This window comes from Astatotilapia calliptera, chromosome 18, assembly GCF_964374335.1.
Source record: "Astatotilapia calliptera chromosome 18, fAstCal68.1, whole genome shotgun sequence".
Taxonomy (NCBI): Eukaryota; Metazoa; Chordata; class Actinopteri; order Cichliformes; family Cichlidae; genus Astatotilapia; species Astatotilapia calliptera.
In genome coordinates, this window is record NC_137439.1 from 3194235 (window position 1) to 3215676 (window position 21442).

The window sequence follows — 21442 nt, forward strand, 5'->3', positions numbered from 1 at the left end:
TGAGGGTGGGCACGTTAACGGCGTCCAGTGGACGGTCTGTGTACTCAAACCTACCTCTGGCGCTGGTGCCCACCTCTCAATTTTAAATCCATGTAGACATTGAGGGTTCTCGGGAGGGGCCGTGCTAACACCTGCTGCTCTCTGGCAGCAGCACCATGCTCTCCCTTGTTTTAAATGCACTTTAGAACAACATGCAGCAACACTACACATGAGCGGGAGGAGGGAGGTATGGGGTCTTCACACACCCCCGTTCTCTACTAGCCATCGGGGTGGGGGGCTGGGAGGAGATGTTGGCTGTCCGATTGGCCTCCCTGCTGCTGCGGAGCCTGGGGCGGTCTGCTTGCCTCCACCCCGGGGGGAAGGGTAACATCTCTTGGGTCTGGGTTCTGTTTCCCCCTCTGGGGGCGAGGGTACCTGGACCCGGGGTATAGAGTATGTTTGGGGAGTGTGATTGTGTGAACATGTCCATTTATGTCAGTCCTTACGTTGGGTGAGTGCTGAGTGTTTGTATATGTGTGCATGAGGGTGGGAATGCATGTTTGTGTCTGTGTGTGCCTGTTTGTCTGTGTCTATATGTCAGGTCGGGTCTTAGACTCCACCTCTCTGGGAACTCCCAGAGAGGTGGAGTCTGGGGATCCTCAGCCCTTCCCATGAGGGTGGCACGGATGCCCCTCCGGTGGTCCTCCTTGGGCTCTCGCACTCTGAGGCCTCTGGATGTCTGGGGCCTGGATCTCCTCCATGCCTGCTTCATGCCCTGGGGGACGGGGCTATGGCTCGCTACATCCTCTTGCAGACCATTACATGTGGAAACCATTTGAATACAAGCGCGCTGATCCACACAGGTGTGCACACGGGTGTTCACTGTTCGTAGACTTAAATTACACCTTTCTTGGCTGCTACTTCAAAGCACATTGTGCGCTGTCTGTCCTGCGTGCTGCACAACAACATTGAATATTTAGTATTTACTGCTGTTTACACTTAGCTAGATTAATGCGATGGTGTTGTGTTTAGTATGTTGCTTTGGGTTTTTTTGCTTGTTTTCTATTCTTCTCTCAACAGGTGATCCAGGAGATTTTTTTCTCCCCCCTTTCTCACTGTCCCTCTCCCCTTCTGTTTCTCTTTTCCTTCCTCTTTCTTTCTCCCTTTCCTATCTCTCACTCATGTCTGTCCCGTCTGTAACATCTGAAAATAAAATATAATAAATAATAAAAACAAAGGTCGATCAAATGGACCAATATGGCAATGCCACGATGATCCATTTGGCAAAGTAAATCCATTGGGTATCCTTGTTGGTCTTCAGACAACAATTCTGATGGCTAAAGAACCAAATGGGACAGGCAAAAAGAAAAAAAAAAAAAAAAAAGGAATGAAAGTACAATACATATCCCCAATCTTCGTGCAAACGCCCCCTTTTTCTCCCAACAACATATCTAATGCCATCCAATTTTGTACTGCCATTAAAGACGTTGGACTCAACTGTTCAGCAAGCCCTTGCATTTAATGACAGCACAAAGATCAAATGTATACGAGATTGTGGACCCTTTAACGTAGTCCAACTCTACACCGCCATAATAATCAAAACACTCATCTGATTTACCTGTTTCACTACGTTTGGTTTGCTTCACCGTGGCCTGTGATGGTGGAGTCGCTGGAATGCATTCAGGTCTGTCTCTGGGCAATTCACTTATAAGAAAAATCACAGTTACAATAACCACAGTCACACCTAACACTACCGTTTCTCTCCAATTCCCCCTCAACCAGCAGTTGACATGATTTAAAAAGGCTCGTCTGTTTACATCTCTCCCTCGCAGAAGGCTTCTCTGCAGAGCATCAAATCTGCATGGCAAAGTGACACAATTTAGGTGATCTTCATCCTTGGGAAAAGTGGTGTCCACTATTTCCCAGTCTCCTAGTATTTGTGCCTCACACAGAATCACAATTCCATCACTGGACTTCCTCTGCGCTGTCACTTTTGGAGCTTGGCACGCTCTCTCCATCCCTAAAGTTCTCGTGTTCCAACGCTGCTGAAGATTTAAGGCAGAGCACGTCGTACACCTTAGTGGTCTTCCTCAGCGTCAACGTTGACTCTCTCATTTTATTTAAAATCTTGCTGTGGGAAGTCTCCTCTTGATCTCCTGGAAGCTCAGTAGCACAGCTCTCTGTGTGATGTCTGCTGTGCTGAAGATGATCTCTGATCCTCCTGAAGCCTCTCTCCTGGCCTCAGCTCCCATCTTGTGGACGATCCTCTCAGCCACTCCTTCTCGTCATGGCACCTCCCGACATCTACAAATTAAAATAACACTCCTCTCCCCACACGGCTTTCGCCATGTGTCAACTCCCCAATGAGACATGCACAAGAATGTCGCACATTCTCTCTAAAACAATCTCCAGGGTTTCCCACTTGGAGCAGCCATACTCCAACCTGTAACCCTGTGTAAAAACATTAATCAGCAGTCACATGTTAAGCTTGTTTAACTCCAGCTCCACCTGGAGCCTGTAACCTGGAAGACAAATCTGTTAAATCAAACTTCGCATTTGCAACCAACTGTAGATCATAAGAGTGATAAATTACTCAGCATAACAGACAAGTATCATGTGCAGGTTTTCTCCAATCATTAAATCACTATTATTACCATAATTTGTCCCAAATCATGAATCATCCCAATTTATTCCACAATTTAATCTGTGACTTTCCTTAAACAATGTCACTCCACCCATTTTATCACTATGAGCTCAATAGCCCATCTTCAACTATTCCATAAACACTGCATCCCTTATTTGTTTTTCTCATGTCACTTGTCCACTTCTGCCGAATCCTCCACATGCACTCTTAAAGAAAACAAACATTAGCAACACACATGGATCGTGTGGTGGGCAGGCGTCGGCCATCCACATTCCAGAGGTGCCATAAAAAGACCATAAAGTTAGCCATCCATAGCTGTGGAAAGAAGTGACACTAGTTTTCAACACACAAAATTTCTCACATGTTATTCACATTGTTAAATTAACCTTCACATTTTCCCAACCACACAGTGTAACAGCATCACCAACTCATAACCTGTAGTAGAGAAACAAACATCCACCAATTGTTCTGTCAGAAATCACATCATCAAATCACATGAAGAACTGTAATGCTGTAGAAAAGAGAATGCAAATGTTAGCGCTGCGCAGGTGTGTACACACTTTCTCACAGTAACTTCTGTGAGCAACACAAGCCCATGAATAACACACCCCTGATAGATTCACAAACACAGAAAATGGCATTTAAAAAGTTAAATCATCACGCAACCTCGAATGTTGCTGTCATCTTTCTGCTCCTGTAACAGGAAACATAAATTCATCCACCCTTTGTCCTGTCTAGGTGGAGGTTAACCTTGAGTCGTGGTCAAGTCTTGTCAGCTTTTACCAGTCAGTCAGTTTGTTTTTATTTCCATTCATTCATTCATTCATTCTTTCTTTGCTGATAGTGGAACCTGTCGTCGCATTTAGTTTCCACTTTCAGCAAAATGACGTCATTTCAAAAAGAAAAAGAAGAACTTTAGATCGGATTACCTCGCTGAATCCTTTTTAGGGAGGGACTCTCATTTTCCAATTGTCCCAAATAAGTGGCTTTCTCCTGAGCCCATTTTAATGTGGAGAAACTCACTTGTAACAATTCTCTCGACGACGTGTCGTACAGCGCTTTCTGTTCTAATCGTGCAGATCTCAGTGCTTGTCTTCTGACCACGCTTTTGTGGTGGTCTGGAATCTGGGTGTCTTATTTGACAGCTCCTTTTCATTTGACAAACAAGTGTCTGCTGTTGTCAGATCTAGTTTTTACCAGCTTCGTCTTATCTCTAAGGCTAGGCGCTATATCCCGCATAAAGATCTCGAAAAGCTCATCCACGCCTTTGTAACGTCGAGGCTAGACTATTGTAATTCACTTTATTGTGGTCTCCACTCTTCCCTTTTACAGAGATTACAGACAGTTCAGAATGCTGCAGCTCGCATTCTAACTAAAACCAGCAAGTTTGCCCACATTACTCCTGTCCTTGCCGATCTGCACTGGTTGCCTGTCAAATATCGTATTCAATTTAAAATTTTGTTGTTTACTTTTAAAATTACTAACAACACTGCACCCAGCTACCTTAAGGACCTTTTAAACCCTTATGCTCCTGCCAGGGCTTTAAGGTCATCGTCACAGTTACTGCTGGCTCAGCCCAGATCTCAACTTAAGACTAGAGGTGATCGATCGTTTGCTCTTGTTGCACCTGTGCTGTGGAACAATCTCCCGATTGGCATCCGGGCATCTGATTCTATTCATTCTTTTAAATCACAGCTTAAAACATTTCTTTTTAAACTTGCCTTCTCCACCTTTTAATTGCTGGTTTGTTTGTTTGTTTGTTTGTTTGGTTGCTGTGACCTATTGACCTCTTGTATTAATTCCCTCCTATCTTTCTATTGGTGTTTTTTATTATGGTGGTACAGCTTTTATCTTGCTATTACCCATGTGCTGTAGTCATTCTTATTGGTAGCTTGTATCTATGAACATAACTCGTTATTTTTATTTATCCGTTATCAATGTTTGAACCTTTTATTGTTTTATGTAAAGCACTTTGGTATGCCCAAGGCTTTTAAATGTGCTCTATAAATAAAGATTGTTGTTGTTGTTGTTGTTGGACACTGTGTCAATCCTCCACTTCCAGGCAGTCGCTTGTCTCCCTGGATTCCTTAACCCAATTTGATTCCCCACTGTTAGAGTTTGTATTGTTGATTGTCATTTATGCTTAGAAATATTTACTTATATATGCTTAGAGTTTTGTAATTAGTTGTAGATTGGTAGAGGTTTTGATCCTTGATAGTCTGCAAACTTTGTGTGTATTAGACAGCACTTTGGGAGCATGAGAGGTCATACCGTGTTTTATTGTTTTATGGTAGGATTAACGTAGTTGCGTCTGTTCTAGTCTAAGTGCTCTTTGTTTAGATGAACTGCAGGACTTCCTCACCGTGTTATCTAGGATGAACCATCTAGGGTGAGGGGGAGGCTACCCTCTTCCTGACCAAGGATGTTTGACCCTTTGATCAGCAGTCCACACACACACACACACACACACACACACACACACACACAGGCAAGGTACCAGTGGCGGCTCCTGAAAAAAATCTCAGGGGGGGCAATTTTTATGATATCGACTAAAATGACCCATTTAATGAGTACATCAAACAACACAATTTTAATTTAAATTTAAAATGAACAACCATATTCTGGCCATTTGTATAGATTTGTAAAAATGAACATGAACAGATTTTTTTTTTTTTTGAATGAATGAAAAATAACTATTGAAAACAACAACTGTAAACTGATTGGGGGGGTGGGCTAAAGAGAGAAAGAGAGAGGGATGGAGAAAGAGAGTAAATATGGTTAAGGGTTCTTATTTGTACAAGAACTTTGCTCGTCTGTCTTTCTGAGTGGCAAATTTCTCGATGACCCTGGTGTTGAAATCAGGAAGTTCTTGTGTGAGTTTTTTCTCTATGGACAGCATAGCCAGAGCGTTGAGCCGATCCTGAGCCATATTGTTTCTCAGGAAAGTTTTTATCCTCTTTAAAGTAGAGAAACACCTCTCCGATTCTGATGTTGTCATTGGTGTGGTGATGAGGATGTTAAGAAGACTTACAGTTTCGGTGAATGTGTCTTGAAGGTTGTTTTCCATCAGAACCTGATAGAGCGCCAGCGCACCACTACAACTCTGAAACTCCTCGTTGTCGTAGATCAGGGACAGTTCTGTTTTAAGTCTGGCTTTGTCCAATGAGGGATAGGCTTCCACTGTGGTTTGTAGTGCTGCATCTGGAAAATTTTTGCTGTGTTGTTGGAACAAGTCTCCTTGCAACAGAGTGGCGCTGACAAGGTGCTTGGTGAAAGAAAACCTCTCCTTGGCATGGCTCATAATGGTGTCGCACACCTATCCAATAATATATAATTGGTAAGAGTTAGATTCAGTGGTAAGACTTTGGCACATGTCTCATGTTAATCATTATTCTGAAAAAAAAAATCTGTCCATAACAAAACAAAACAGTCATGACCACTATATCAAATGACATCTGACAGCATCGTCATTAGATTTTATCTGATGATCCGATTTAAATCAGACCAAGCAGCTAGTGCTTACCTCCAGTGCCAAATGGTGTTGCCTGTCTTCCCCCAATGTTCTCCGTCTCTTTGTGGGTGGGTCTTGAACAGGTCCCCTGTACTCCTCATCCACAACCAGATTAGGAAGTGCCTCCCTGATCCAATACATAAGTTTCATTAATGGCTTCTGAAAACTGAATAGGGATATATTAACCAAACACAAACCAAACAAAGGTTGTGTTCTAATTACCGGGAATTACCGGATTTAATTAATAACCGGACCTGGTTTAATGGCTGGGGGAAAACCAGTGCAAGTAAATAAAGGCCCTGGCCATAATTTCAGGAAATAGCCTATGGTATAGGCTACATCAAATCATTACTGGGAATATACTTCATCAAATATACTTAATCAAATATTTTTCATAAAATTACTTCAAAGGCTGATATAAATCAAAATTATCTGAATTCCATTAAACATTTAAGTCACAGAACACAGAATATATGCAGAGAATTTGATAGAATCTATGCATAGATAATTAACATTTATTCTAGGTTACATATTTATGCTTTTATGCCTACCTGATAGCCTGCATGCGGCTGATGAATGTCTGGGTGATCCCTGCGATGGTGACAGAATCGATGTTTCTCTTCTGTAGGTGGTTATACAGCATGTCTACATGTGGCATTATCTTGTGAAACAAGGCCAGGAAAAAACAGAAAGCTTCGTCTTCCAGCATTCTCACGAAACCACCGGCATCTCTCTTTGTAGGGGCATCAAATCCTTCACTGTTACGGATGGTCTGAAAACACCTCACCAGATCGTCTTTATGTTCATACACTGTATTCACAGCACGACTGTTGAAGTTCCAACGGGTTGCCGATGCACTTGGAAGTCGGTGCGCCACCACCTCGTCAAGCACTGCAGTCCTCTTGCTCGATTTAGTAAAAAAAGAAGCGAATCCTGCTATGTCGGAAAAAAAGTGACTGATTTGAGGGATGTGGGAGGTTGCTTGTTGCATTACCAGGTTTAACTGATGGGCATAACAATGTACGTAGTGAGCGTTAGCATAAATGTCCTGTATCTTACGCTGCACTCCTCCAGTGGTACCCCTCATTACAGCGGCCCCATCGTAGGCCTGGGCGATCAACTTTCTCTCTTGTCCCTGGGGGAGGATGAAGCGCAGCCTCTCCGATAAGGCACTGGCTATTGCATCTGCACAAGCATTGGGTAGCTTGATGAATTCAAAAAAACGCTCTTGAATACGGTTTCGTTGGTCAATGTATCTTAGCACCATGACTAACTGACAGTGTGTAGAAATGTCAGTGGTTTCATCAGCTTGAATGGCTAAAAACTTCGCTGCCTTTACTTCTTCCACGATCCTTTCTCTCAGAACTGCCAACATGCAATCCAGGATCTCGTTCTGGACTGTTTTCGAGGTGCCTTTAAATACAGTAGCATTTTCAAGGTGTTGCCTCAAGTCGTGATCAATTGATGCCATCAAGTCGACTAAACCTCTAAAAATCCCTGGATTGTCTGAGGAATCACTTTCATCATGTCCCCGCATTGCTAGCTCAAAAGCACCACAAAACTTAATACAATCGATGATTTTAGATAAAATATGACGGTTTTTATCTACCTCTTCGTTGTGCCTTCTTAAAGCAATCCGATGTCCATCATCTAGCTGCGCCGCTATGCTAGTTTTCCCTAGCACAGCTAGCTTTACACTGTTGTCCATATGAACTCGTGAGCTTTCATGTTTCTTGATTCGTTCGGAGAGGTGCTTTAAGTCGGTTTGTCCAGATTGTGTCCACGTCAAATCACACTTGTCACTTTTGAACAGTATGCACGGGAAACAAAAAAGTGCATTAGCTGTTCCACAGCCTGTCAGCCACGACTTGCGCTGGAACCAACTCCGACAAAAAGTCCTGTTGTATGCTTTTGACTTCTCCTTCGTTGCCTGGGTTAGTTGAATTTCGGGCTTGTCAGGTCCCAACTCTTTAACTTGCAGTTTTTCTGCCATTGTCCTTCTGGCAAAAGGGTAGGTTAGAAGCGATCTAACCGAATTTGGGGGAGGCTGTGCCTCAACCGTTAACAATACCGCTGCCATCGTCTCTCTCTGACCTTATAGCTCACTTAGGCTACTGACTGAGGTAAAATTCTAGAACAGCAAATCTTCGAGCGTTTTCTGCAGGGGCGCAATTTTAAGCGCCCCCAAACCATTTAATTCAGCGACGCTGATAGGTCAAATATTTATTATTTTCCCCTGGCAACCATTTAATGATAGGCTATTTCGCTGCATATCAAGGGCGCTTTGACGAGCGCCCCAGAAGAAGAAAAACACCGTTTGTTGGTTGAACTTTAATGAGTCAGCTGGTGAAAATGTTAAAATACGCCTGGCTGTATATGGGCACACACATAGTAAAACTATCATTGATGAATTTTTAAAAAATATATATTTTTACTCCTCCACATTTGGGGGGGCGGAGCCCGAGCGCCCCCTATGGGCCAGCCGCCACTGCAAGGTACTCTTTGTGTGTATGTAGACGTCATATGTTAATGAACTTATGCATATTCATGTTACCTCAATAAAAGAACAGTGGTACGGGAGAACGGACGAGAGCAACTGGGGTCAAGCGAAGGAACGGTGCCTGTCCGGTTCTCTCCCGTGCACGAGTAACATGAAGCTTGCCTACTTGTGTCTTGCTTTGCAGTGTAATTATATTGCCTTCAACGTTCCAGCGGATGGGTTCAAGCTACAAACCTATCACCCACACTAAAACAGCACCCTCAGCCCTCTTCTGCTCCTTTTCTTCTCTCCCACTTTTCAGTCCAATGGCAGTCAGTTTTCTTCAGCTTTGTCCCGTGTATCTCTTTGTCCCACTGTCTCTTTCATTGCCATCTCACTCCAAACATGGCAAATGTCAAACTCAGACAGTCTTCTCAAAAGTCCTTCACACACAGTGAGGTTGCAGCTTGCTGGAAACGCATCTCCATCCATCCAATCTAGATGGTGGTTCTTCTCTTTCTGATGCCGTTTGCCCACAGCGCTGCTGGACCTCTCTGCTCAGAACTCTGGTATTGTCTCTTGGACTTCCGTCCACTGTTGATGTTCATGCTCGTGCTTCTGGAACTGCACTCGGTGTCTTCAGGGAGAGATTAGCTTCCTTGGAGCTTGCTTGTTGAGGATGAGGACGGGAAGCTGCAAAACAATTCAGCCAAAAATTCTGGCTGGGTGTTTCTATTTTTTTTCTAATGATTTTAACCTATAATTTCCTTCCGACCGCTACCTGTGGAGAATTGATCCAGGTCCGTTCCCCACCTGTAATCGACAGACTGAGAGACTTTCATTATTCACTGTGACTGCATATGTTTTCATCACTCCTAAAGCAACACATCTCTGCTTATTTTGTTTTGAACTCTACTGACTTTAAACCCCAAAAATGACATTTTTATTTGTTCTTAACCGCAAACACAAAATCTTCTTGATGTTGTTGTTAATTATTTTCATCCACAACACTCCAAATTATGTTTTCTTTTGTGTCCAGCAGGGGAAGAAGGTGACCTGTAGCGTCACTGCTTCCCCCAGTTGGAGACAATTTCCCACTCATACTTCCACACTTTTTATTTTCTTTGTTTTCATGATTTTCTTTCTCTCTTTTTTACCCCATTGTTTTATACCCACACATTAACCTGTTAACTCACTCCTCCAACCTCATCTTCCTTTCTCCCCAACAGCTCTCATACAGTCAGCAATCAAATTCTCCATTCATCCTTGAGTACTTGATCACCTTTAAATGTCACTGTTAATTTTATCAATTTATTTATCATTACTTTAACACTAATCCACTTTTTAATTTGCTTTATTTATTTTCAGTTCATTTTCTCCTCTTTGATCACTACGATTTCTTGACTATTTATTATTTCACAGAAAATCAACTAATCTACTTTGTCTCCCTCTTTGTCATCAAGGAATTCACACACACACTCACAGACTGGTCACTTGCCCCCACCTTTTCTTTCTCTCTCACACACACGCACATTTTACTCTTTGTTCGTTCCACCTGTGAACCCGCCCCTCGAGGCTGGCTCACACACACTTCATGCTTCTCACAGTCCCATTCAAACTTTCTGCGAGACACTTCTGCTGATTCAGGACAACGCCCTAAGCGGCACACAGAGCGGGTGCCGTCCGCTCTTGTACACCTCACAAATTATTCAAACTGCGCCACGGACTCGATACCGCGGTTTCTCTTCCCCTAAAAATATAAAACCAAATTAAACCCCCCAATTGACTTCACAGTTTGCAACAATTCGCGACACGGCCTCCTGCCGCGATTTCTGCACACCACAAACACACACTTTTAGACACGAATTCTTTTTGTTACTTTAATTGACTCCCGTACTTCAGACGAGACACCGACTCTAACGGCGCTTTCACACAAACTGCACAATCTACACACACTGCAGTCAGTGGGCTGAGCCAAGCAGTCGTTCTCTCACTAACAAAGCAACTTGCCCCCATTCTCATGCATGTTATCAACCGTGACTAGGATCCAACACCTAGCTTTAGTTATTTAGGGCGCCCCCGGTGCCCAGGTCACCACCCCGGCTGTCAGGGGTAGACATTTGTTCAAAACACAAGTAAGAGAAATGAGACAACTGCAGACCGACTCAGAGAGTAATTAGAAAACGTGCGCACGGGTGAATGTCTCTCTGAGAAGACACCACACGGGTGAATGTCTCTGAGAAGACAAAACACACGGGTGAATGTCTCTGAGAAGACAAAACACACCAAGCACAGGCTCGCTTGCTTTATTTATAAGGCAAAAATGGGTTACATAGTACTTCCTCTTTTTAACAGTCAGGGAAGAGGTTAAACATTAAATCAACTTATCTGATCTTTCACACACTGGGATAAAAATACAGAAGTATATCATGCTTTATCTGACATCACAGACACTAAAGGAAAGAATGCATCATTATATCATGCTGTCAAACATTTCAGACACTTAAGTAAGGAATGCATTATGTTCTCTTTAACAATAAACTTGGTTAGCTGATTCTTCAACAATAGGCTTGGTTATGTGAAAATATATGAACACACTAAATATAAGGCACACTTGGTTAGAATATAAGGCCTACTTGATTATATTGTATTATAGAGATTTGGTTATAGTGTATAATGTAGAAAATCTTCTAACATTTCCCTCCTGTTGTTAATATATTTCACATGTTTATATCAATGCATAGTCACTTGTTAAATCACATTTTCAACTTGCATATCATTCAGTGAAGTATCTAAACATCAGCTCTGTTAAGATTATCATAGACATTCTCTTCTCTGTTTTCCCTATTTAGCATATCATACTGGCGAAAGGGATCCTCCATATCTCTCTGGATCAAGACAAAATTTCCTAAAGTACGATTAAACATACTCATCACCATGCGTCTCAGACAAGGGATAATGCAAGCAGCAAAAATGCAAAATAGAAACATCATAGTACATAGGGCCAACAGGCCTTTAATCAGCAAAGATTTCCAGGAGCCGCTCAGCAACCAGTTCCACCAGCCATGCTCATCGGTTACGTAGTCCTGTTGCTGAGTGTCTCTTAGTTGTTTCAGAACATTCAAAGCATTTGTCATGTTTAATGAGTGTATGTTGTCAGGTATGTAAGTACAACATGTCTTGTTGAACAGTACGCAAAGACCTCCTTTCTCTGCAAGAATAAGGTCCAAAGCTACTCGGTGTTGCATGAGTAGAAAGCTAATGGGCGTTGTTTTTCTCCAAAAGCTTGAGTTAACACTGCTTTCATGTACCCTCCTGCACCATCAACATGGAGAACAAACTGTCTTTCATAGTCAGGTAAAGCTAAGACGGTACATGTCTGCAATGCTATTTTTAAATCAACAAAAGCTTTTTCTGCTTCTGGGGTCCATTGTATTTTGTCTTTTAATGCTAGGTCTTTACCATAGATGAGGTTCTGTAGTGGCTGGGCCAGCAGTGCATACTCTGGAATCCAGCATCTACAGAAATTGCACAGACCTAGATAACTCATCATTTGTTGTTTAGTAATTGGCTTTGGAGCATTTTGTACAGCTACTTTTCTGCTGTCTAACAGCTGTCTGCCTTGTCCTGTTAGTTTGTGGCCAAGGTATGTCACTTCCTGGCTCCACAACTGCAATTTATGCTGTGATACCTTATGGCCTTGCTCTGCGAGATGTTGCAAAACTGTCAGTGTGTTTGTCTTGCACTCATCCTGTGTATGGCCTGTAATCAATATATCATCTACATACAGCAAGAATTGTCCTGGAGCAGGGAGGGAGCAAGATGACATTGATTTTCTCAAAGCCTCTGCATAAAGAGTGGGGCTATTCTGGAATCCTTGAGGCAACCTTGTATAAGTATACTTTTGATTGTTAAAGGTGAATCCGAATAGCTTCTGTGAGTCAGGGTGTAGAGGCACAGAGAAGAAAGCATTGGACAAGTCTATTACAGAGAAATACTGTTCTTTTGGTGTTATTTGATTTAAAATTGTGTGTGGATTTGCAACCACCGGAGGTATTTGCTCTGTTACCTCGTTTATTGCTCTTAGATCATGAACTAGGCGATATTTTCCTGTATTAGCCTTTTTTACTGGAAAAATTGGTGTATTACACGTGGCTTCATTAGTTTTCACGAGAATACCTGCTTTTTGCATATCTGCTATGACTGGTCCAATTCCTTCTCTCGCCTCTGCACTCAAAGGATATTGTGGTTTCACAGGCCTATATGTGGTTGTAGTTTTCACCACTACTGGATCTGCTTCTTTTATTAGGCCTACATCTGTGGGTCCTTGAGACCATAATGTTTGTGGTAGCTTTTCTAGTTCAGGATGTGTTTCAACTGTTAACACTTGTCATTCGTCTTGCTCTGTTGTGGCTAAATGTGTAGCCGGTGTGGCTGTCACCGGCCAACACAGCGTGAGTCTCATGCACCCTGTTCTACGGCCTTTTTGCCAGCCCTCACACTCTGTTTTGTCATACCTGTCCATTTCTACATTTCTCAGCACTGTGCCTAACTCAGACCAAGGTGTTTGGTCGTTGCATGCAACAGATACATGAGGGTTCAACATTTTATTTATGCGTTGCACTGCATCTGTCTGTAACACTGAGCATACTGCATTGCCACTTTGTGTTACATACAGATGTTGTAGGACTAGTTTTTGTGGTCCTAGTCTGTGCACTTGCTGATCATAAATTTTGTCTGGGCCTGGGACATGTTTATACCACAGGGTGTTGTGGTATGCTGCTGGGTCCTGCCTCTGTGAGTGCTCAGGTAAGTACACACTAGCCTTGGCCTCCAGAGGTTCAAGTTTTGGTAAATCTAAAGTCCAGTAATAATTTGGCTCACCTGAACCTTCACAAACAAAAATGTCTTCAGTTTGGCTCTGACTTTCAGAGAGTAGGAGTCTGGCTTGCATGCCACTTTCTTCAGGGATAACTCCTATTTTTAATTTTGCTAAAGCATCTCTTCCTAACAAATTTAGTGGACAAGATGGGTCATAGATGCACTGATTTTTGCAGCCACGACCACTTTCTCTATGTGACATAAAGAGGGGAACGGTTAGCTGTTGCAATGTCACATGTCCTGAAGCTGATTTCACAATTAAAGTGTCTTTTGAGAAAGTTACATTTGGGACTTCTACTGTTAAGACAGATCTACACGCTCCTGTGTCACAAAGGAATTTTACTGGGACACCATTCACGTGTACTATAACTGTTGGCTTTGCTTCTGATCCTAGCAGTAGTTGTTCAATATTGTAAACTTCCCCTTCACTTGTTTCACTTCCTTCCTCTCGTGCTAGTCATTCATCACGTCGTCTGCGCCTGTCATCATCACTTTCTTGTTCCTGGCTTACACTTCTACAGTCTCGAGCAAAGTGCCCGTATTTACCACAGTTATAACATTGTATATCTCTTTTGTCTCTTCTTTGTCCTACTTTCTGCTTTCCCTTACGTGGCTTAAAACCTGCTGTGTGTTTTTGTTGTCCTGAGAAAGCTATAAAGCCTGTCTCTGGGTCAATCATGAAAACTCCTTCTGTTTTTTCTTTCTGTTTATGCACTTTAACTGCATGCTCAGCATATTGCAGGGCGTCAGGCAGAGTGCCTGTGTTTTGTGTCACCCAGTGTTTGTCTACGTGTGTCTTTATTTTGGGCATTAGGCCATTCAGGAAGGCATTTTTTAATTGTTGTTGAAAAGCAGACTGTGGATTTGGATCGTAATTCAGTCCTGAATTTTGCCCGAAAACAGGACGTAAGCGATCCAGATAGTCTGATGCTGTCTCTCCTTCCTTTTGTTTGCACTCTCCTATTTTTCCATAATCTGGCCTTGGGGCTAAATTGATTTCTATTCTGCCGTACAAGTCATTTATTTGTTGATCTAACAGAGGAGTGTCTGGTCCTAGCACATCGCCGTTTTGGTCGTTTCCTGTGTAGGCTCCTCTGACTCTAGGAAAACGTAAACCTAATAAATCTTGAAGAACCTGTTGCATCTCATGACCATTCAAACCCCAACCACGACGAATTAACTCTACTGCATGTCGCCACTGTTGAAAACCTTCATTAAGGGGTGGGACATCTTTTAGCACATTCTCTCTGTCCTTATGGGACCAGGGTCTGAATGCGTATATCAGAGGTTCTCCATCTATTGGTATGATTCCTTGGGCGTCTACGGGCCCACTGGGTTGCCCATACCTAGGATTTGATAAGGCAACCATTGGAAACTGACCTACAGTTCCTTCTTTTTTGTAGTGATTATGTTTAGTCATAAGATTAAGCTGATGTTTTGCCTCAGCATAGGGATCTGGAGCAAAAGGGTTGTGAGGAGAGATTACAGGAAGCGGTGACGCAGGAGTTGGTGCAGCTGCTGCTGCTGTGTGTGTGGGCTGAGAGGAGGGTGCATAAGGAGGGGGGTTTTTTTCCTCTCCTGCAGCTCTCTGTTTATCTTTATTTTCTTGTTTTTGGGCACGTTTAGCACTGCGTTTATCATTTTCTGCTTCCCATGCTTTGAAAAGTCGCCATTCTGCTACACGTTTTGCTTTTTTCTTTTGACTTTTTTCCTCAAATAGTTCTTTTTGCAAAGCAGCTTTTAAAGCAGTTATTGACTCTTGATTGCATTTGCCTTGCCAGGCTGGACAATAAATTTTATGTGGATTTCTCCACCTATTTGCACTGACTTTTCCTGCATTTTGACAGTTTCTTTCAAGCTTCTCTTCATCTGCTGTTAATTTTACTTTAGTTTTAGAATTACCCATTTTGTACTAATTACGTCAGAACTGTGACACCTTCTTTGGCATGAAAAAGTGAGAATGGGTTTTCAATAACAGCCCTCTACTCACACGCTATTCGAGTGAGCGGTTATTGATTTTACGTGATGACGCACAACCCTTTTTCCACTTTAACCAATACGTGAGTGTACACAGGAAAACAGTTTGAGAAGTGGTTCGACCGCTTATTGGGTCGTAAAAACAACTCACTCCTCTATTTCAACACAAACAAAGCGCGTTTTTATAATTTTTTATTGAGATTTTCCATAGGCCTATTTCATGTAACCTTCAACCTGTTCCGTTGCAGCCACTCCTAGAGTGACCGGAACTCGTTCCGTTACAGCTGCTACCCAGAGCAACCGGAACTTTTAATAGCGATTTCTAGATTATCGCTCTTGCCTGTTGTCTCCTTAAGTCCCTCTCTGGACTGAGATCTGTCGGCGCTCACCAGGTTTACACTATTTTAAAGGAAAATCTCAATATCAATGTATTTTAACGCTTGATGGAATGCAGTGTTTCATATTCACCTTACTGTGGCGCTGCGTTTTTTGATCCGGTGCTCATCGGGTCCTGCAGCCGTGAAGGCCTGTATAAGACGCTGACCGGAGATCGAATTCACGCTCCCGGATTTTCTTTTGCTGTGCACAGACTCTTTTCCAGCGCAGGCGTCACGACGTCAGGATCCGATGAAGACCGTCTGTGGAAAACTAGACGTTAAAAATAACAGTCAGTTCTCCGGCTACGAAGGACCAATTAAATGTCAGGGGTAGACATTTGTTCAAAACACAAGTAAGAGAAATGAGACAACTGCAGACCGACTCAGAGAGTAATTAGAAAACGTGCGCACGGGTGAATGTCTCTCTGAGAAGACACCACACGGGTGACTGTCTCTGAGAAGACAAAACACACGGGTGAATGTCTCTGAGAAGACAAAACACACCAAGCACAGGCTCGCTTGCTTTATTTATAAGGCAAAAATGGGTTACATAGTACTTCCTCTTTTTAACAGTCAGGGAAGAGGTTAAACATTAAATCAACTTATCTGATCTTTCACACACTGGGATAAAAATACAGAAGTATATCATGCTTTATCTGACATCACAGACACTAAAGGAAAGAATGCATCATTATATCATGCTGTCAAACATTTCAGACACTTAAGTAAGGAATGCATTATGTTCTCTTTAACAATAAACTTGGTTAGCTGATTCTTCAACAATAGGCTTGGTTATGTGAAAATATATGAACACACTAAATATAAGGCACACTTGGTTAGAATATAAGGCCTACTTGATTATATTGTATTATAGAGATTTGGTTATAGTGTATAATGTAGAAAATCTTCTAACACCGGCAAATCCCAAGGACGCGTCCGACCAAGGGTGGAGTTGCCAAACGGCCCTTAGCCGGCGACAAAGCCTTTCAGCCCCGCTTTCTAACTAATAGTAACACAAGTTTCCTGCTTTAACGCACGAGGACGGATCACCGCCACTTTTTCCTAATAACTAAGACGGATCAAACACCGCCGCGGATGAAACACCGATTCTATTAATCCGTAACAAACGTCTCCTGCTTTAACGCACCGAGATGTCCTTACGGGGCGCTAAACATCAACCTGAGTTCTTTTCAAAAGTCTCTTGCTTTAGTCGCTCACAGTACGCTAAACATCAGCCTGAGTTCTTAGCAAAAGTCTCTTGCTTTAACGCACTGAGACGGACGCTAGCCGCCTTTTTTTTCTACTGAGTGAATTTACACTGCCATACGTTCAACTTAGCGAACAGATAATTTAGGCTTTAAACAATATGCACGGTTCGAAAATAAACAGGTCGTGCTTACCTTTTAATCATGTGAGCTAGCTCTCTGTTCGCCTCGTTTCACGATCTCAGCTCTGCCAATTCATCCCTGCGCCTCGAGCGAATTCCCAAGGGTTTCGGCACCAAAACTGTTGAATAATCAGTTTTACCCCGGTTCTTTTCATTCCTCGAGCGTCCAGAGATGGCACCGGACTCAGTAGTTATTTTCATAAAACCTTTATTCATCTTTATTCATCTTCATTTACTCATCTTCATTTATCTTCATTTAAGCATGCACTTCTAGAAGGGAAGACGAGGCCGGTGTCCCTCTGCAAAAATCTTCACCCCTTTGTCTGTGAAATACAGTTTTATAGGGGCGACCCTATCATAAAACCCCTACGGTGTGCCGCAAACTCTGTCTGTGTCTATGTGCACGAGCACATGAATGCTTACATGTGCGCGTTCCCATGTGTCTATGTGAGTGCTCGTGTGTGCCTGTGTGCACATACCTGTGTGTATGTGTGTGCACATGAGTGAGTGTGCGTGTGGATGTGTGTGCGTGACAGTTAAAACACTGTGGGTATAGGTAACTCCCTAGAGGTCATAAAACCCCTCTCCCTTCCAGACCACAGTTATCCAGTTACAAATGTTGAGACCCCCACCCATACATCCTCTGGGGAATTTCCACTCAGCATTAACTCTTCTCTGTTTTACTTTCACAGCTCAAGTGGGGGAGGGGTCTCCTACAATCTACTCCTAAGTTCATGACACAATCAGCCTTTATTACTTTAAGGGCAGTGTCTCTACAATAGTTCTACATTCTATGTTAACACATTTCTAAACTCTAAAATCAGCTAAACACTCCTACAGGTGTCATAAACAAAACCCTGATGGTATAAAACAACTGCTTGTGTATTACTGGGCGGAGATCTGATGCTGTCTGCGTACAGTGTCCATCTCCCCACGCGTGTGTTCATTAAAATCATTGTTTGACCAAAGTTCTTCTGGACCATTATTGTTTTTGTGCTCACCCTCAATATCTGAACCCGTAACAGGTTCCTGCCGCAATGAGGCATTGCTTTCCATGCTTTTAGGTGGAAGCTTGGGTGGTAAACACAGTGGGTTGTGGGGATTAATCCAGCTCCGACAAGACTCAGGCTGATCTTACCGCTAGCAGCCCAGGAATAAAGCCCCCGAAGATCTGCCTCTTTCCGAAGACGACGGAGCAGGACAAGAAAAGTAACCGGGTCATTGCAGCAGATTTCAATGCAAGACTCCCTACGAGACCACCCATCTCCCATGCTACAGTTAGCAAACTGCTTGCTAAGTTTCGTGAAACTGGTTCAGTGTTGGATTTGCCAAAATGTGGACGCAAGAAAACTGTCGCTATTGAAGAAACATCAGTGGCTGTCCCAGCTTCATTCAGCAAGAGCCCACAGCGTAGCACTCGCCGCATGTCACTGGAGAGTGGCATTAGTCGAACATCCCTTTGGTGGATATTAGCTACTCACAAATGGCACCCTTACAAACTCCAGCTACTGCAGCATCTCAACGAGGATGACCCAGATCGGCGCACAGAATTTGCAGAATGGGCAAAACAAAAATTGGAACAGGACCCTCAGATCACGCAGAAGATTTTGTTCAGTGATGAGGCAAACTTTTATGTGAATGGTGAAGTTAACAAACAAAACCACCGCTATTGGTCTGACACTAACCCACATTGGATGGATCCCTCCAAGACTGTTGGAACAACAAAAGTGATGGTTTGGTGAGGTATATGGGGCACAACGATAGTGGGTCCATTCTTCATCAATGGAAACCTCAAGGCCACTGGATATTTGAAATTGCTACACAATGATGTGTTTCCCTCTTTATGCACTGAAGCTGGCACGTTCCCTGAGTTTTTCCAGGAAGATGGTGCACCACCACATTATGGGTGCCAGGTCCGAGCATTCCTAGATGAACAGTTTCCTGGAAAGTGGATTGGTCGTCGTGGGCCAGTTGAATGGCCCCCAAGGTCTCCTGATCTGATCCCCTTAGACTTTTATCTTTGGGGTCATCTGAAGGCAATTGTCTATGGTGTGAAGATACGAGATGTGCAGCACCTGAAACTATGGATACTGGATGCCTGTGCTGGCATTTCTCCTGCGGTGTTGCTATCAGTGTGTGAAGAGTGGGAGAGTGGATTGACAATCCAACACAATGGGCAGCACATTAAACACGTTTTATAAGTGGTCATAAACTTGTAAATAACTCATGAAAGAATAAAGTTACATTGAAACCAAGCACACCATTGTTTTTCTTGTGACATTACCAATAAGTTTGATGTGTCACATGACCCTCTTCCTATTGAAAAAAACAAAAGTTGTATCCAAGATGGCCGACTTCTAAATGGCCACCATGGTCACCACCCATCTTGAGGAGTTTGCCCCCTCACATATACTAATGTGCCACAAACAGGACTTTAATATCACCAACCATTCCCATTTCATTATGGTGTATCCATATAAATGGCCCGCCGTGTACATGTACACGTACGTATGTATGCATGCATACGTATGCTTTCTTCAACCTCCGCCACCTCCTCCACCAAGAACTTCTTCTGCAGCCAGCATCGCCTCACTCAAAAGGCGATGGGAAAAGGTGCTTCGACTTACGAAAGACCCTCTGGAACGAATTAACTTCGTAAGTCGGGGTTCCACTGTATATGATTTATTTAAAAGAAATTCATATTGAGTGAACTGTGGTTGATAAACAGTAAAAGAATGTGTTTGTGTGTAACTGGAGTAAAAAAGGACAATGCCAAAATGAATGTTCTTGTGAAAATGTCCTGATGGAAGTAAGGTTGCATAAATTGCATACAACAAGATGTGAAGCATATTTTCATGTGTATGTAATAGAATTTTCTGTGTTAAGATTATTACAGAAATGAAGAAAATGTAATGAAGGTGTCACAGGCTTGGTCTCTGACCCAGTGTTTTGAGTTTTATTTTGTAGGTTTGACGTTTTCATGTTAGTTTGGTGAATATAAGTTTGTGTGTTTATTCTTATTTCGGGTTTAGTGGAGGTTTAGGTTAGTGATTATCATCTAACTCCATGGTTTCTGTTTTTGGTTCCTTGTCCAGTCTCATGTGTTTTAGGTCTGTTAAGCTTTTGTTGTCGTGTCTAAGTCTTCATGTTCTCTATTTTATTTTGAAAAGGGTCTTATGTTCTGTGTTCGTGTGGTTAGTTTTACTCTCCCCTGTGTCATTATGTTTCATTCCAGCTGTGTCCTCATGTGTCTCCACTTCCCCTGATCACCTCATGTGTGTATTTAAGTCCTCAGTCTTCCTGTGCTCAGTGTCGCGTTGTCTGTGTTTCCTTCTGTATGTACCCCTTGTCACAGTTTCCCAGTCAGGTCACAGTAAGTTATGAAGTCACAGTGCGAGTTCTAGTTTCCCAGTTTATGTTCAGGTTTTCCCTCAGTTTTGCATTTTTGTGAATTTTCAGCCCTAAATAAAGGTTTGGCTTTTCGTTAAGTGCAGTTTTGTCTCCTTGCCTCTGTCTGCGCTTGGGTCCTCTACTCTCTCCACACGGTCTTCCCCCTGCAGCTCGTGACATAAGGTCTTTAAGCAAACTTTTTTTTTTAAAAAGTTAGAAATAGATGATAAGGGGGGACATTGTATGATCAGATGTCAACAACTTAATTGGATGGACAAAATGTGAAGATCTCCAGTAGGAGAGGATTCAAGTTTTTATTTGTCACAAACAGGTAACAACAACCAGAGATGGGCAGTAACGCGTTACTTTTAACGCGTTGCTGCAATCCGATTACTTTTTTCAAGTAACGAGTAAAGTAAGGGATTACTATTGCAAAAACGGTAATTAGATTACTTTCCCGTAGGAACGCTGCGTTACTGCGTTACTAAAACCGTGATTTTTTGCGAGAATGTCTCATGACAGTGACGTAAGCAAGTGCGGCGTTCGTGACAACAGCTGTGTGCAGATCAACAATGGACAATATTGTCACGGTCTGGCTGGCAGACCGTGGGGGTGTAGGGAAGGAGGACCCAGGCGCGGTGCTCTGTGTGTAAACAGTGCGTTTATTTACAGTGTATGAAACTAAACAACAATAAATCCCCGTGCTTTCCCCAGACTCCCGTGTCGTGTCTTCTCCCAGTGTTTGTGCTCTCCGCTCCCGTGTCTCAGCACTCCCCGTGCTGGCTGCTGTCTGGCACTCCACCCCTCTCCTGGGGAC

General features: G+C 42.9%; 2 protein-coding genes across 4 annotated transcripts in view; one reads left to right on the forward strand and one right to left on the reverse strand.

Moving 5' to 3' along the window:
* Positions 1 to 21442, forward strand: part of LOC113010740 (uncharacterized) — a 170689-nt gene that overhangs the window by 42839 nt on the left and 106408 nt on the right. The gene's annotated exons all lie outside the window — the stretch shown is intronic.
* On the reverse strand, positions 5116 to 8632 carry LOC113028410 (zinc finger MYM-type protein 1-like). Its single transcript, XM_080292452.1, has 3 exons — positions 6686 to 8632; positions 6147 to 6261; positions 5116 to 5939 (listed from the first exon to the last, which is right to left on the reverse strand). The coding sequence occupies exons 1-3, from the start codon at positions 8212 to 8214 to the stop codon at positions 5412 to 5414; spliced, it is 2172 nt and encodes a 723-aa protein (XP_080148578.1). The 5' UTR covers positions 8215 to 8632; the 3' UTR covers positions 5116 to 5411.

What these genes read in the sequence shown, in the direction of transcription:
- LOC113028410 (XM_080292452.1), bottom strand. Translation starts at nt 8,214, where the DNA reads ATGGCAGCGGTATTGTTAACGGTTGAGGCACAGCCTCCCCCAAATTCG. An exon ending in AGCCGCATGCAGGCTATCAG is followed by an intron (nt 6,262 to 6,685) that starts GTAGGCATAAAA and finishes GTATTGGATCAG; the next exon opens with GGAGGCACTTCCTAATCTGG. An exon ending in AACACCATTTGGCACTGGAG is followed by an intron (nt 5,940 to 6,146) that starts GTAAGCACTAGC and finishes ATTATTGGATAG; the next exon opens with GTGTGCGACACCATTATGAG.